Genomic DNA, 14,641 nt, shown 5'->3' with positions numbered 1-14,641 from the left:
ATTTTCATCAAGAACCACAGTGGGGTTAATTTACTAAAGGTAAATAGAACTGCAGTTTCCCCAGAGCTGAGTGAATATAGTGAAATTTCACATTGTAATGAATACCCAATAGGTAATTTAGCAGAAACAAAAAAAACACATTACTGCTTGCACATGATTGGATTATTGAACTCAGAGCTTCACCGCATTCGGTAAGCTCTGGAAAATGAGTGCAACTGCACTTGCAAAGTGCACAGTCTATTTTCCTTTAGTAAATCAACCCCAGTGAGTAATCAGTACAGTCTAGCAACGCATTTTATTTTTCAGATTACTGTATAGAAAATACAGCTCTACATCTGACCTATTGTTCACATTTAATGACACTAAAAAAACAATTCTATGTAGAAATGGTTCTACTGTATGTGGAAAAATGTGTTAAACTGATACTGGTATTATCTTTTTACCACAAAAGTATTTGTTGAAAAAAAGTCCAGCAGGCAGTGTGGGACCCAGTGTGAAGAATCAGGAATTCCATGCAAGGATCTCACCAACCTATTTTCCAGGAGATATAAGAAACTGATAGTTGGTTTAACCATTTTAATAAAAAGAATCAGATCCGTCTGTTTTGTTGTCTGTGGTGCCATTAAAAGATTTTCCCTCACTTTCTCTCCCATGCCATTAAAAGATTTTCCCTCACTTTCTCTCCCAGTCACTACATTTTTTACTGTACAGGACATGAATAGAGATCTGCAACCGGTACACAGGCAGTGATTAAAAGCGCATTGAGGCCCCCCTCTATGCGGGAGGCGATGATAGTCCTTATCCCCAAACCTGGGAAGGATCCGGGCTACCCCTAAGTAGATATAAAAATACTAGCCAAGGTGCTGTCCCTCAGATTAAACCAAGTCATTCTGTCCCTTATACATGCAGATCAGGCGGGCTTCATGCCGGGCCGCAACACCTCTTTTAATCTACGTAAACTATACATCAACCTTCAAGCTACACATGCAGAAGTTGGGTCATGGGTGGTGGTGACGTTAGACACAGCAAAGGCGTTTGATTCGGTGGAGTGGGGATATCTCTGGAGCCGTTTGGAGGGATATGGCTTTGGTCCACGGTTCATCAAGTGGGTCCAACTGCTATACCCGGGCACCCGTGGCCAGGGTGGTGGCTAATGGCTGGCCGTCTCGACTGTTTGACCTCAGTAGAGGCACGAGACATGGCTGCCCTCTTTCACCACTGCTGTATGCCCTGGCCGCAGAGCCCTTGGCCATGTCCATCCGAGCTAACCCGGGGATCAGGGGACTGGGTTCTGGCACTCTGACTGAAAAGATTAGCATGTATGCAGACGACACACTGTTATACCTGGCGGACTCGGGCCCCTCACTACAAGAGGCTCTCCAGACAATTGAACGGTTTGGGACTTTTTCCCGGCTAAAAATCAACTGGGGGAAATCCCAAGTTCTTCCACTCGACAGCTTCCCACCGACTAAATTTCAAGACAGTTTGCCATTACAACGAGTCAGTACCATAAAATACTTAGGGATAAGCGTATCCAGAACACCGGCGGATTATATACATTTAAATTTAGATCCATTAATTTCCCATGTTAAGTCCAAACTAAGAACATGGGCCCGTCTGCCACTAGGGGTCTGGGGCCGGGTTAACCTCATCAAAATGGTTCTCCTACCCAAGATACTTTATGTTCTCTGGCACTCCACGGTGTACCTACCCCTGAAACACTTTAAATCCCTTGAGGCTCTTCTCAAACCGTTCGTATGGGGAAACAACAGACACAAGGTAGCTTGGCAGTTGCTTAAAAACCCCACAGATCTGGGGGGCACGGCTCTCCCTGACTTTAATCTCTACTATATTGCGTCACAATTATCCCAACTGTACCATATTGACAAGACGGATAGGAAGCGGTTTCTTCAGCTGCTCGGTCCGAGGTGGGCTTGGTGCATTGAGGACTCAATTTACGCGCTGGCGATGGGCTCTAGCAGTGCAGGGCAGGGGGACGGCAGACAGACTCTGTTATATCACTACAGACGCATATGGGACCTGGCTTCTGCCAAGCTCAGGATACCAACTTATAACGATTACACCCCATTATGGCATAATAAAACTCTGACAGAATTTCTACAACTGCCTGATGTGGACCTCTGGTCTAATCATGGTATTCTCTACATGCACCAACTGTTTACTGACGGAACTCTCAAAACCTTCCCCACGCTTAGCGAAGAATTCTCACTCCACGAGTACATGCTCTTTCGATTCTTGCAGGTGAAACACGCGGTCCAGGCTCAGTTTTTGGAGTCCATACCGCAGGCTGCCCCTAATCCAATCAGGGCCATAATCAATAGTACTGACCACCGGAAACTAACATCGGCCTTCTACAGTATGCTGTCTACCCCTGCTTCCACCAGGTTGGCATATAAGCTCAAACCTAGATGGGAAAGGGTGATAGGCCCCTTGGAGGATGAGGAATGGGAGGAGGCTCTAGAATCCTGCAAGGCTGTCTCACCCAAGCTCTCAGACAGATTGACTCAAATTTACATTATCCATCAGGCATATCTCACCCCCCTTCGGGTGGCCAGATATAGAAACACCCAGTCTACCCTTTGTCAGATGTGTGGGAGGGAGGTGGGTACATTCTTTCACTTACTGTGGTCATGCCCCAAGATGCAGGGTCTGTGGGCGCAAGTCGTAACCTTCCTACATGACCACATGGGTTCTCCATTCACATTAGACACGAAACCATGCCTACTCGGGGTGTTCCCAGATACCATAGACAAATACACAAATACGTTCTTGCATGAGACGTTGTTCTCGGTGTGAAAGGTAATTGCCCGACAGTGGATGCGGCCCGTGCCCCCTGGGCTGGTGGAGTGGAAGATGGAGGTCAATAATAATTTACCGTATAAAAAGGTTATATACATTAACAGGGAATGCCCAACCAAATATGACAAAATATGGAATCGTTGGCTGCAAGACTGATTCTTGCACGTAGGGCACTGTGGGTCTGTATTGCCCGAGGAGTGGCCTGCCCCTGGCCGGGTATATTGTTACGGGTCAGAGACATTTACACGGTTGGCTCCTGATACTGCTTTTTCCTCCTCTGTTTTTATGTTTTTACTCTTGTTTTCATAGGTTTCTTATTCGGGACGTCAGCCTTGAACTGTATCTATTCTGTTTGTTGCACACCCTCATGTTATCGGTTATACTGTGGTTGTATGTAATGACATGTATGCACCTTTTGTTATAATAAAGTTGTTTAAAAAAAAAAGCGGATTGAGGTTTTAGCCTTTCATCAGCTTTCCTATAATAAATATTTTTATTGCCGTCATTGTTGTACAAAAAGGGCACAGTAATAAGAACCTGACACAGAAGCAAACCCATCCCCACCCTGCCCAAAAGTAAATGAATTTGAATAGAGTTATTTTTATTAATTAAATATACTCATATAGCACATCAATTTACACAGTGCTTTACATATTAGTTATACATTCACATCAATCCCTGCCCTCAAGGAGCTTACAATCTAAGGTCCCTAACTCACATTCATACATACACATACTAGGGCCAATTTAGACAGGAGCCACTTAACGTACCAGAATATCTTTGGTGTGTGGGAAAAACACAGCTCCCCATTGAAATGAATGGAAAATGTGTCAAAAGCGCACTGCGGTTACATTTTGAGTCACATGTCCATGTTTCCCAGGTCCATGCTGGGAGTCAGGCACTCAGAAAACGCATACAAAATGTGTATGCTTTAATACTGCATTTTTTCAACGGAGCAGTGTGGAAGTGCCCTAAAGCCTAGTACACAAGGGCCAAATGTGGGGCGACATTTGCCGGTTTAATAAAAACAGCCCGTGTGTATGGCAGCCTGTCTGACGTCGGATCTTTTTAGTAAGAAAGCAGTCTGTACCAACACATGTGATATAATAAGGTTTGTCTCATTATGCATATGGCGATTGGCAGACAAGGTAGAAAATAGTAAATTTCTTACCACAAATTCCAAACCTTCAATCTCAAAGTCAGTTTTGTCCTTCATAAAGTCAAGACGTTCAATTGACAACAGGAAACCAATCTAGAAGGGATTATAAATCTTTTTAGAGAAAGGTGAAGTATTCAGCAAATACATGTGACCCTATACATTACATGCAACTACACCTCGCAGCTTAGTGTGCCTTGCAGCTGAAAGGTGAGGATATGCAATTATGCAATTAGCGGACCTCCAGCTGTTGCAGAACTACAATTCCCATGAGGCATAGCAAGACTGACAGCCACGAGTATGACATCCAGAGACAATGGCATGATGGGACTTGTAGTTTTGCAACATCCCGGTGGGATGCCTCCCAGTGGTTTGCATGCAGCAACACAAATACTTGACAGAGTCTTTCTGAATACACTATATTGTTATAAAGCATCTATTACAGCTATACGAAGGTGAGACAAAAGAATACAAAATGCCATCCACAAAATTAACATTTTGGTCTATATTCTGTGACCTTCTAATAATGCTAAAGAAAAACTTTAACCACTTAAGGACCGCCTCCTGCAGATATACGTCGGCAGAATGGCACGGCTGGGCACAAGCAGGTACGTCCTCTAAGTGCCCAGCCGTGGGTCGCGGGCATGCGCCCGTGACCCGGTCCGAAGCTGCGGGACCCGCGGACCCAATCGCTGCTGGAGTCCCGCGATCGGTCCCCGGATCTGAAGAACGGGGAGAGGTGTGTGTAAAACACAGCTTCCCCGTTCTTCACTGTGGCGCTGTCATTGATCGTGTGTTCCCTGATATAGGGAAACACGATCAATGACGTCACACGTCCAGCCCCGCCCCCTACAGTTAGAAACACAGATGAGGTCACACTTAACCCCTTCAGCGCCCCCTAGTGGTTAACTCCCAAACTACAATTGTAATTTTTACAGTAAACAATGCATTTTTAATGCATATTTTGCTGTGAAAATGACAATGGTCCCAAAAATGTGTGAAAATTGTCCGATGTGTATGCCATAATGTCGCAGTCACGAAAAAAAAAAACGCTGCTACTTTGCATGACCGCACAATTGTCAGTTAAAGCGACGCAGTGCCGAATCGCAAAAAACTGTCCGGGTCCTTTACCTGCCTAAAGGTCCGGGTCTTAAAGCGGTGGTTCACCCTTAGAGGGCACTTTTTCACCTTAGATTCCTGCTCGTTTTGTCTAGGGGAATCGGCTATTTGTTTTAAAATATGAGCTGTACTTACCCGTTTACGAGATGCATCCTCTCCGTCGCTTCCGGGTATGGGCTGCGGGAATGGGCGTTCCTTCTTGATTGACAGTCTTCCGAGAGGCTTCCGACGGTCGCATCCATCGCGTCACGATTTTCCGAAAGAAGCCGAACGTCGGTGCGCAGGCGCAGTATAGAGCCGCACCGACGTTCGGCTTCTTTCGGCTACTAGTGACGCGATGGATGCGACCGTCGGAAGCCTCTCGGAAGACTGTCAATCAAGAAGGAACGCCCTCTCCCGAAGACCCATACCTGGAAGCGACGGAAGAAGATGCATCTCGAAAACCGGTAAGTACGGATCATATTTTAATACAAATAGCCGATTCCCCTAGACCGAACGAGCAGGAATCTAAGGGGAAAAGGGAAAAAAAATTATAAATGGGTGAACTCCCGCTTTAAGTGGTTAAGACACGCTCACTTCCCACTGCAGTAGCAGTTCTCTGCACTGAATAAAAAAATGCATCTCTGGTGACTCCTTTCTTTGATCTGGCCATTTGAGTAATTGTTCCAGTTGTAGAAGTGTCCTCTTGCTACACCCTCACACTGACTCCATCAGGCAATTGCGGTGTAGGAGGTGTGTAATTTTGGTTATCCTGCCAATGACGTAAATGTTCTCTGCTTATCCCCACAAACATTGGATTATATCACTGCTTCCAGCCCTTTTACAAACATGTTTCTTTTTTTAGTGTGGCCAAAGTCCATATGTCTAGTATTGTTGCTGTCCAAACCTAAACAAACAAAATACATAATTCCATGACTTTTACCTGCACAAAATAAACTGAAACGTGTCATGTGTTAGTCTAATAATTGACTGAGGTGAGGTTCACCATTTTGCTGGTAATTCCACACAGCTCATTAAATGAATCCACACCATGCAGACAATCATTTCTATAATCACTGTGCATTTTTAAAAAAAAGTTTTTTTTAAAGAGACCCTTCGACCAACTTACAAAGTTTGCAGGCAACTACACAAACAAAACAAGTATTTCAACTGCTCACTTGCATAGTTTTTCCTTTCCATTAATATTTTTATATTGATTTGCAATGTGACGCCAAACTTTCTAGGGAATTCACACTCCAGAAAGTGACGATTATGTATCACTCCAGCACATCATAGCCCTCTTCTCTTCTGGGGGTGTCTGGTTAATGTTTGAGCTGGCACAGCTCCTCTGCCCCTCACCTCTCTACATAACCTGTTATGTAACTGCTGGCAAAGGAGTGAAGATGAATCTTGAATGACAGCTCTGAGTCTGCTGGGCTTCTGATATCACATCCCACAGACACTGCCCAGCAGCAGGTGTCTGCACAAGGGAAACTTTTACAGGTAAATAACACACCTAAAATACGTTAAATGCACACCTCTTATGTAAATATATTGTTGAAGTGAATGGTCTGGAGGTAGGGTCTTTTTAAGGCCCTGCTGAATTTTTTACCCATTTGCATGGTGCAATATACATTCTAACCAGTAGATGACGGTATGTTTATAAAAACAATATAAAGTTTGATTATATCCAGCAGTACGGAATGATTAAACCCAGGGAAAAGCAAACTTGACTTCCAATGCAATCAGCTGTCCCTAAAAATCATTCCTTTAACAGTGAAATCCATTTTATTGACTGATTCCATTTTTTTTTCTAATTTGCCTCGGTTTTCCAGTTTTATTTGTTCGGCCCAATATGTTATGTTTACTGTACAGATTATATATATAAAAACATTTAAATATTTGTACTTTTTGTTGTGAGTTTTATTTTAGCAAGGTCATGATATAGTTGTAAGTACCAGCTTGTTTTCAGTGCTGTGATAATTTGACTGACAATCACTCTGTTGTGCAATACAGTACCAACATTTTTTATTTTTTTGAGACAGATAGGGCTTTCTTTGGTGGTATTTGATAAATGCAGTTTTATTGAATTGTTTGCTATAAAAAAGGAAAAAGACCACAAAAATGGAAAGAATAAACAGTTTGTCCTAACTTTCTGTAAAAAAAAAATCAGAATAGTATGAAACACCCTGAATTAAAAAAAAAAAATCCCCAAAAGTAGACACCCCAATGTGACCTAATTTTAGGCACAATTTTAAGGAAATGAAGAAACATGTAGGTACTGATAGAGGTTAAACATGGAGCTTAAGAATGGTGAACTAGATCCACCAGAGGTAGGCAAACTTACAGAGGTGGAGATCTACCTGAACAACATGGGAGAAGTCAAAGATCACCGGTCACAGTGTTGCTTCCTCACACTTGATTTAAACCTCTAATTGCCGTACTACTGTGTCGCAAATGCATGAATTGCACAGCAATCATGGGTCTAAATCAGGTGTTGAAAAGGCAACATATCGCCTCCTCACCACCATCAACACACACTCGATCGCTTTCCAGAGCACTTGTGCTTATTCACACATAAAGTTAGGGGGTGGTAAAACAGCAGAATATAATAGAAGTCTATGGCCAAGCGCAGTAAACCCTCAGGAAAGCTACAGGTACACTAGACTAGTCCCCGTGGTGTGGGTAAACCGCAGCACATCAGTGTAAAAGCAGCCCCATACTATTATGCCCGGTGTATTGCTTCACACTGACCTGAAGATCTCTTCTTTCCTGCTGCTGGCACCACTCTGGAGACCGCTAGCCGGGATAAGAGGTGGTGTGCTGTTGGGATCACTCTGCATGGGACAGGAGCCAGCACTACACAGAGGAGGCATGGGCTTATACAGCTCTAACTTTACAAGTCCCTCTGCATTGCACTGTTTGATGCTCTTGAATGGCAGGTCAGCAAACCCAGGCCGAGATCTACTGGCTGCTGACCCCCGAGATACAGTAATGTATAGGTCATACACAGAAGAAGGAGAAAGTAAGTGGTTTAATGTACTGGTCACATACAGTGTCAGGCTGGAGATGTAGGGGTTAAGGTCAAGATGTGCAGGATAAAGGAGGTGAAAGGGTTAATATCGGGTCAAATAGAGATAGTACAGTATGTGTGGAAGAGGAGGGGGTTAATAAAAAAAGATTCTTGTGTCAGTGAAACAAAAATGAATGAATTAATTTTGTCCACATTCACAATTAAACACAACCTCTCTCCTCATGATGTAAGGGGAAGGAGAGAGATCAGCACTGTAATCAGTACAATGTCATCACAATGGTGACCATTCGCAGCAATTGCATGGTACTCAATCCCTTGGATCAGCTGGGTAATGGTTATCTGTGTTCTGAGCTGTCTAATGACAGCTGGGTACAAAGCGGTCATGGTGTGGATCAGCCACCAGACAGCTATTTATCTAGTGCTGTTTATAAATTTCATTAGGATCCGGTTCCAGGAAAGTGCCGGGCCGGCAGTGGCCACATTGACCCATGGATAAAAGGTAGAGGTGGAAGGGGGAGAGCAGAGGCGACCAGTGAATGGAAGGGGGAGGGGGAGAGCAGAGGCGACCAGTGAATGCAAGGGGGAGGGGGAGAGCAGAGGCGACCAGTGAATGAAGGGAGTAGGGTGCAGAGGTGACCAATACAGGGAGGAAGGTGAGTACAGAAGTTACCAGTGGAGAGAGGGGGTGCAGAATTGACCAGTGTATGGTAGTGGATGTAGAGGTGACTGGGGAGAGGGGACACAAAGGTGATCACTTATTAAATTCAGATCTAATTTATTCACATTAAACTGAACTTGTTTTCTAATGAGCTGACTAATCAATTACTTTAAAAATCCTATGTAGTGTGTTTAAAAAAAAAAAAAAATCCACCAGGTGAATGAATAGGGGTACGATGTACCTCATACTCATTCACCTAGGGTGGGGGGCCAGCATCTGGGGGCCCCCTTATTATAGGGGGATCCCGGATTCTGATAAGCTCCCCTACCGCAGACCCCGACAACCAATGGCCAGGGTTGTCGGGAAGAGGCCCTGTCCTTAACATAGGGACAGGGTGCTTTGGGGTGGGGGGGGACAGTGCGCCCCCCTACTCCAAAGCACCTACCCCCCATGTTAAGGGCATGCGCCCTGGCACGGTTAAGGAGGGGGGCGCACGCGCTCGTCCCCACCCCCCTTCCTGACCGGCCGGATTGCTGCTCGGATACGGGTCTGGTATGGATTTTGGGGGAACCCCTCGCCGTTTTTTCGCCGTACGGGGGTTCCCCTTAAAATCCATAGCAAACCCAAGGGCCTGGTATGCTCTTGTATGGGGAACCCATGCCAGTTTTTTATTTGAAATTTGGCGTGGAGTTTCCCCTCAAGATTCATACTAGACACAGTGCTTGGTATTGGCAGGGATCCAAGTCGGATCCCCGTTCAATATTGTGCCGCAACCACAGCTAAAAGCACTGTACAAGTGCAGCTGATCGCTGTGCCTGGAGTCTTGAATTCCAGCAAAACACACATGCTTTTATCTGCGGCAAAACAGCCGTCCGTCTGAAAGGGGCCCAAATGCTGGGGTTTGTTCCTGACCACTTGGACGAGTAGTGAAAAATCTGATATATATCATAACAATTTCAGTTAAATGTGACCTACTACTACCAGCTATTTATATCAGATCCTATTGGCCCTAGTATGTATGAATGTGTGTTAGGGACCTTAGCTTGTAAGCTCCTTGAGGGCAGGGACTGATGTGAATGTTTAATGTATATGTAAAGCACTGCGTAAATTGACGGTGCTTTATAAGTAACTGAAATAAATAAATAAGGCAGTTCTGTGTCCCTGTATTTCTCTCACCAGGGGGATGTAGATAACACTACATGATGGTATCTTCAGGTCTAAAGCCTCTAGTTCTTTCCGAGCAACATCAGTGAGAAAATCGGACAGTCCTTGGAGGCGGCGTTTCTCTGTCATAGAAGGAGATACATTAAGTAGTAAGCTCATCCTTTCTAAACGCAAATTTCATTAAAATGTCTACCTAGCAATCTACCCAACAAAAATCCACCAAACTAAATATTTTAGATATTTTAGAAGTGACAGGATTACTAAAAACTGTAGAGAAAGCACTTGCCTTCTTCTACATGTCCCTCGCTCATCAGCAAAGCGTTGCTCTCTTGCTGGTGAAACGCTGCAGAATGTAGGTTGCCAGTGAGGGAACGATGAATTACCAGCTCATTCAGCAAAGGAGCGACACATAAGTAGGCAAGAGTTTTTCCTGACTTGTTTGCCCCTGTAAAGCGATCCTGTCACTGGCTAGCAACAGGATGAGTAGTGTAACATGGCCCCAATAATTAATAGAACTAAGGAGTTGTTAGGTGATTTTGTCAAGAAGGGGCAGACATATCAATTATCCACCCATTCTCCATTCACAGATCGCTTTCTATTCATAGAACTGTAGTACAGCTTCATTGAACGGCTGGGTGGAAAGAGAAAGCATAGGCGGGTGGGCACTCTTTATGAGAGCCTGTGGCAGCCCCTTAGTTCTATTAACCCTGTGTATAGAGCCTGTGTATAGAGCCCGTGCAAAGAGCAGAGCAAAAGGGTAGATGCAACAGGGCCACCCTCTACAGGCTGCCTGCAGAAAACTACAGAGAGCGCAGCAGTGGATGGTCTTAATACAGAAAGCTCTCACACAGAAGCACAGCGTCGCACTGAATTACTGCACAGATCTGGAAGAAACAAACACCAAGATTTAAGAATACATGGCCTCTTCTATTAAAGTGGTATTAAACCTAAAACCAATGTATTATATTGCAGCTTACCAATCATTAGATGTGGTGGCAGTATTCTCTTCTTTGGCTTGTTTCCCTTTATTTTTAACCTAGTTATTTGGCCAGTAACACACCTCCTGTGTTAATACGACATAACTCTGGAGGAATGAAAACAGGAGGCACAGCAGAAAGCAGCATTTTGAGTCTGGGGGAGGGGTAGTGTTAAATGTATTAGCAGATTTAGATACACTACCAAATTGAAGCCAAAACGCCAGCTCACACTTTATAATCAGTTACAGCAAACAGTGTTTTTCCTTTTGGGATAAAGGTTCTGCATTCATAAATAAAAGGTGATCATTTTAAGCACAGTATTTGACGGTTTCTCATCAATGTAAACTGATACATTCTGATGGAGAGCTTTTAAAAAAAGAAAAAGTTGCTGCCTGAATCACGAGTTGAAAACAGAAGAAAGAATGCCTAAAAAATAAACTAGTGCAGCTATCACATCTAACAACGGGTAAACTGCAATATAATAAATGTTTACTTTTGGGTTTAATACTGCTTTAAGACAATATTGTCTTATTCTGGGATTTCGCTTTAAAACTGCATCTGAGAACCCTATACTGTACATCTGTCACTCACTCTCATCCACAGCTGGGTCCACAAATGATTTGATGCAGAAACGCTTCTCTCTCAGGCTTTCTTCAAAATTCATCTGCGTGACAGTGAACATGAAAGAGACAGAGGGAGAAAAAAAAAAAACATTTAAGTGAACAGAGACTTTTACACAAATCTGTAGGGTTCTTCCTTTCAATCGAAGGCCATACCATACCATCAGGGTCGAGGTTTTAACCTTTTCAATTTCAATGAAGTCAATAAGGGACTGGGTTGATGATTATTTTTGGTCCTTTGTGGGATGGGTTACTGTAACATGAATGGCATGAATCACCCTACTGAGTTTTCATTTTTTTGTATTGAGTGTAATTATGTAGCACCCTTCTAGATAGGCTGCTAGGATGTTAGGTACATTCTGTTAGTTTTGGCTCCTCTGCAATCACTGGAGCAGCTGTTGATTTATTTTGGCTGTTCTAGGTTTCACAGGCTGCATGTTTGATTTCACTACCCTGCCTTCTGAAGACTTCAGGAATATATGAGGTTGAGCAAGGCAAATGGGCAGAATGAATATTTATTGTGCTGTAACCAATCCCTGGGGAGGTGTGTCCGGTAGGTGGTTGAGGAACACAAATAGTCTGAGGCCTGGAGCAGTGGTGTTGAAGTCCTGGGTCTAAGCCAGTAGGGGGAGTCCCCAGCCTGAGGGTCTCTGGCTCTCTGGGCAGACTGCTGGGGTTTGTTGCATGTTCACCGAGGTCCCAGCTGTGGCATAGCTGGGGGTCTACTTCTAATAATCCTTCTTTAACCACTTGCTTACTGGGCACATATACCCCTCTCCTGCCCAGGTGAAATTTCAGCTTCCGGCACTGCGTCGCTTTAACTAACAATTGCGCGGTCGTGCGACGTGGCTCCCAAACAAAATTGACGTCCTTTTTTTCCCACAAATAGAGCTTTCTTTTGGTGGTATTTGATCGCCTGTGCGGTTTTTATTTTTTGCGCTATAAACAAAAAAGAGCGACAATTTTGAAAAAAATACAATATTTTGTACTTGTTGCTATAATAAATATCCCAATTTAAAAAAAAAAAAAAAAAAAAAAATTCTCAGTTTAGGCCGATACGTATTCTTCTACATATTTTTGGTAAAAAAAAAAAAATAAAAAAAAAATCGCAATAAGCGACTGGTTTGCGCAAAAGTTATAGCGCCTACAAAATAGGGGACAGAATTATTTTTTATTATTTATTTTTTTACTAGAAATGGCGGCGATCTGCGTTATAGCTGACACATCGGACACTTTTGACACATTTTTGGCGCCATTCACATTTATACTGCGATCAGTGCTATAAATATGCACTAATTACAGTATAAATGTGACTGGCATTGAAGGGGTTAACACTAGGGGGTGTGGAAGGGGTTAAATGTATTCCCTGCATTGTGTTTTAACTGTAGGTGGAGGGGGGTGACTGGGGGGGGTGACCGATCTGTGTCTCTATGTACAAGGGACACAGATCGGTCTCCTCTCCAGAGACAGCACCGCTGTCTCTGTGTAAAACGGCAATGAGAGATGATCTCATATGTTTACATATGAGATCATCTCTCATTGGTCGCACAGATCGCATCGCAAACGGCCACTCTGATTGGCCGTTCACGGCGATCTGTAATTGGCTGTGTCCAAGGGACACAGCCAGCACAGCAGTTCCCCGCTGCGCGCTCTGGAGCGCGCGCGAGGAACGTGCAAAGGGGCGGACGTCAATTGACGTCCTGTTGGATTTTGGGATCCGCGCTGTAGCCGTCATTTGACTATAGCGCGGGTCCCAGGAGGTTAAAAACCAAGCACTCATCTAAGGACATGCAGAGTATTGGCCGATTCTTTCCCCCAGAGATTGTCGGCAGTTTTTGTTTGCTTTTTACAAAGTCGGCCCAGTACGTTGTCACCAGAGCAGCTCGATATTTGAAAAATGCGAAATTTGAAAATAATCGAAAATCGCAATTTGAAAAATTCTAAAATGGAAAAATTCGAATTTTGAATTTCAGAAATGTCGAATTTGGAATTTTTCCATTTTCGAATTTTTCAATTTTCGAATTTTTTCACTTTTCCAATTTCGAATTTTTCAGATTTCAAATTTTTCAAATTTCGAATTTTTCAGATTTCAAATTTTTCTCATTTTTCAAATTTTCGTATTTCCGAATTTCGAAAATTCGAAAATTGAAAAATGTTTCAAATTTCGAATTTTTCAATTTCCGAATTTAGAATTTTCGAATCTTCGTATTTCCGAAATTTCGAATTCGATTTTTTCAATTTTCGAAATCTCGAATTTAGAAAAATTCGAAATTTGAAAATTGAAGAATTCGAAAATCTAATTTTTCAATTTCCAAAATTTCGTATTTCCGAATTTTCGTATTTCCGAATGTTCGTATTTCGAAATTTCTAAAATCGAAAACTGAAAAATTCGAAATGTCAAAAATCGAAATTTCGAAAATTGAAAAATTTGAAATTTCGAAAATTCGTAAATTTCAGAATTTCCGAAAATTCTTTTTTTTTTCGTTTCATTCGTTTCATTTTTTTTTCTAAATCCGAAAATTTCCGGAATTTACGAAAAAAGCCCAAAAAATTTTTTCCGAAATGTAAGAATTTCCAAAAAAAAAAAAAAACGAATAAAACAAAAACGCAAAAAACAAATTTTTCGAATTTCCAGAATTTACGAAAAAATTAAAAAAACGAAAATAACAAACGAAAAAACGGGGTTACTTACCGGTAACATCCCTTTTCCAGGAGTCTTTCAGGACAGGTACTGTAGAGAGACACAGGCTCCTCCCCTCACAGGAAACACCGCCTTCCAATTAGGAATTTAAGCCTCATCCTCCCTCAGCTCCTCAGTTTTTTCCAGAGTACCTCCGGCCAGCTGGGGAGACACAAGAACACGTCATAAAAGTATAAAATTACATCTTACCTGACGGCTTCGTCTGATGAGTTTCCATAATATCCCCTACAATAAAGAGGGTGGGTACCAGTGCTGTCCTGAAAGACTCCTGGAAAAGGGATGTTACCGGTAAGTAACCCCGTTTTTCCCTGTTCGTCTTTCAGGACAGGTACTGTAGAGAGGATAAGCGAGCACCTTACCCTAGGGTGGGACAACTGCTTGCAGTACTTTGCGTCCAAAAGCCTGGTCTTTGG

The 14,641-nt window shown here is 43.1% G+C and overlaps 1 protein-coding gene across 1 annotated transcript in view; it reads right to left on the bottom strand.

The window, feature by feature from the left end:
* The window catches only part of MSH5 (mutS homolog 5), a 108,244-nt gene that overhangs the window by 38,426 nt on the left and 55,177 nt on the right, over positions 1–14,641 (bottom strand). Inside the window, exons 14-16 of the mRNA XM_040323504.1 lie at positions 11,499–11,571; positions 9,943–10,052; positions 3,992–4,072 (exon numbers count right to left, since the gene is read on the bottom strand). Coding sequence (XP_040179438.1) covers positions 3,992–4,072; positions 9,943–10,052; positions 11,499–11,571 — 264 coding nt within the window. The remainder of the gene's footprint in view (positions 1–3,991; positions 4,073–9,942; positions 10,053–11,498; positions 11,572–14,641) is intronic.

Source organism: Rana temporaria, chromosome 9, assembly GCF_905171775.1.
Source record: "Rana temporaria chromosome 9, aRanTem1.1, whole genome shotgun sequence".
NCBI classification, from domain to species: domain Eukaryota; kingdom Metazoa; phylum Chordata; class Amphibia; order Anura; family Ranidae; genus Rana; species Rana temporaria.
This window is presented reverse-complemented; position numbering and strand designations above follow the sequence as displayed.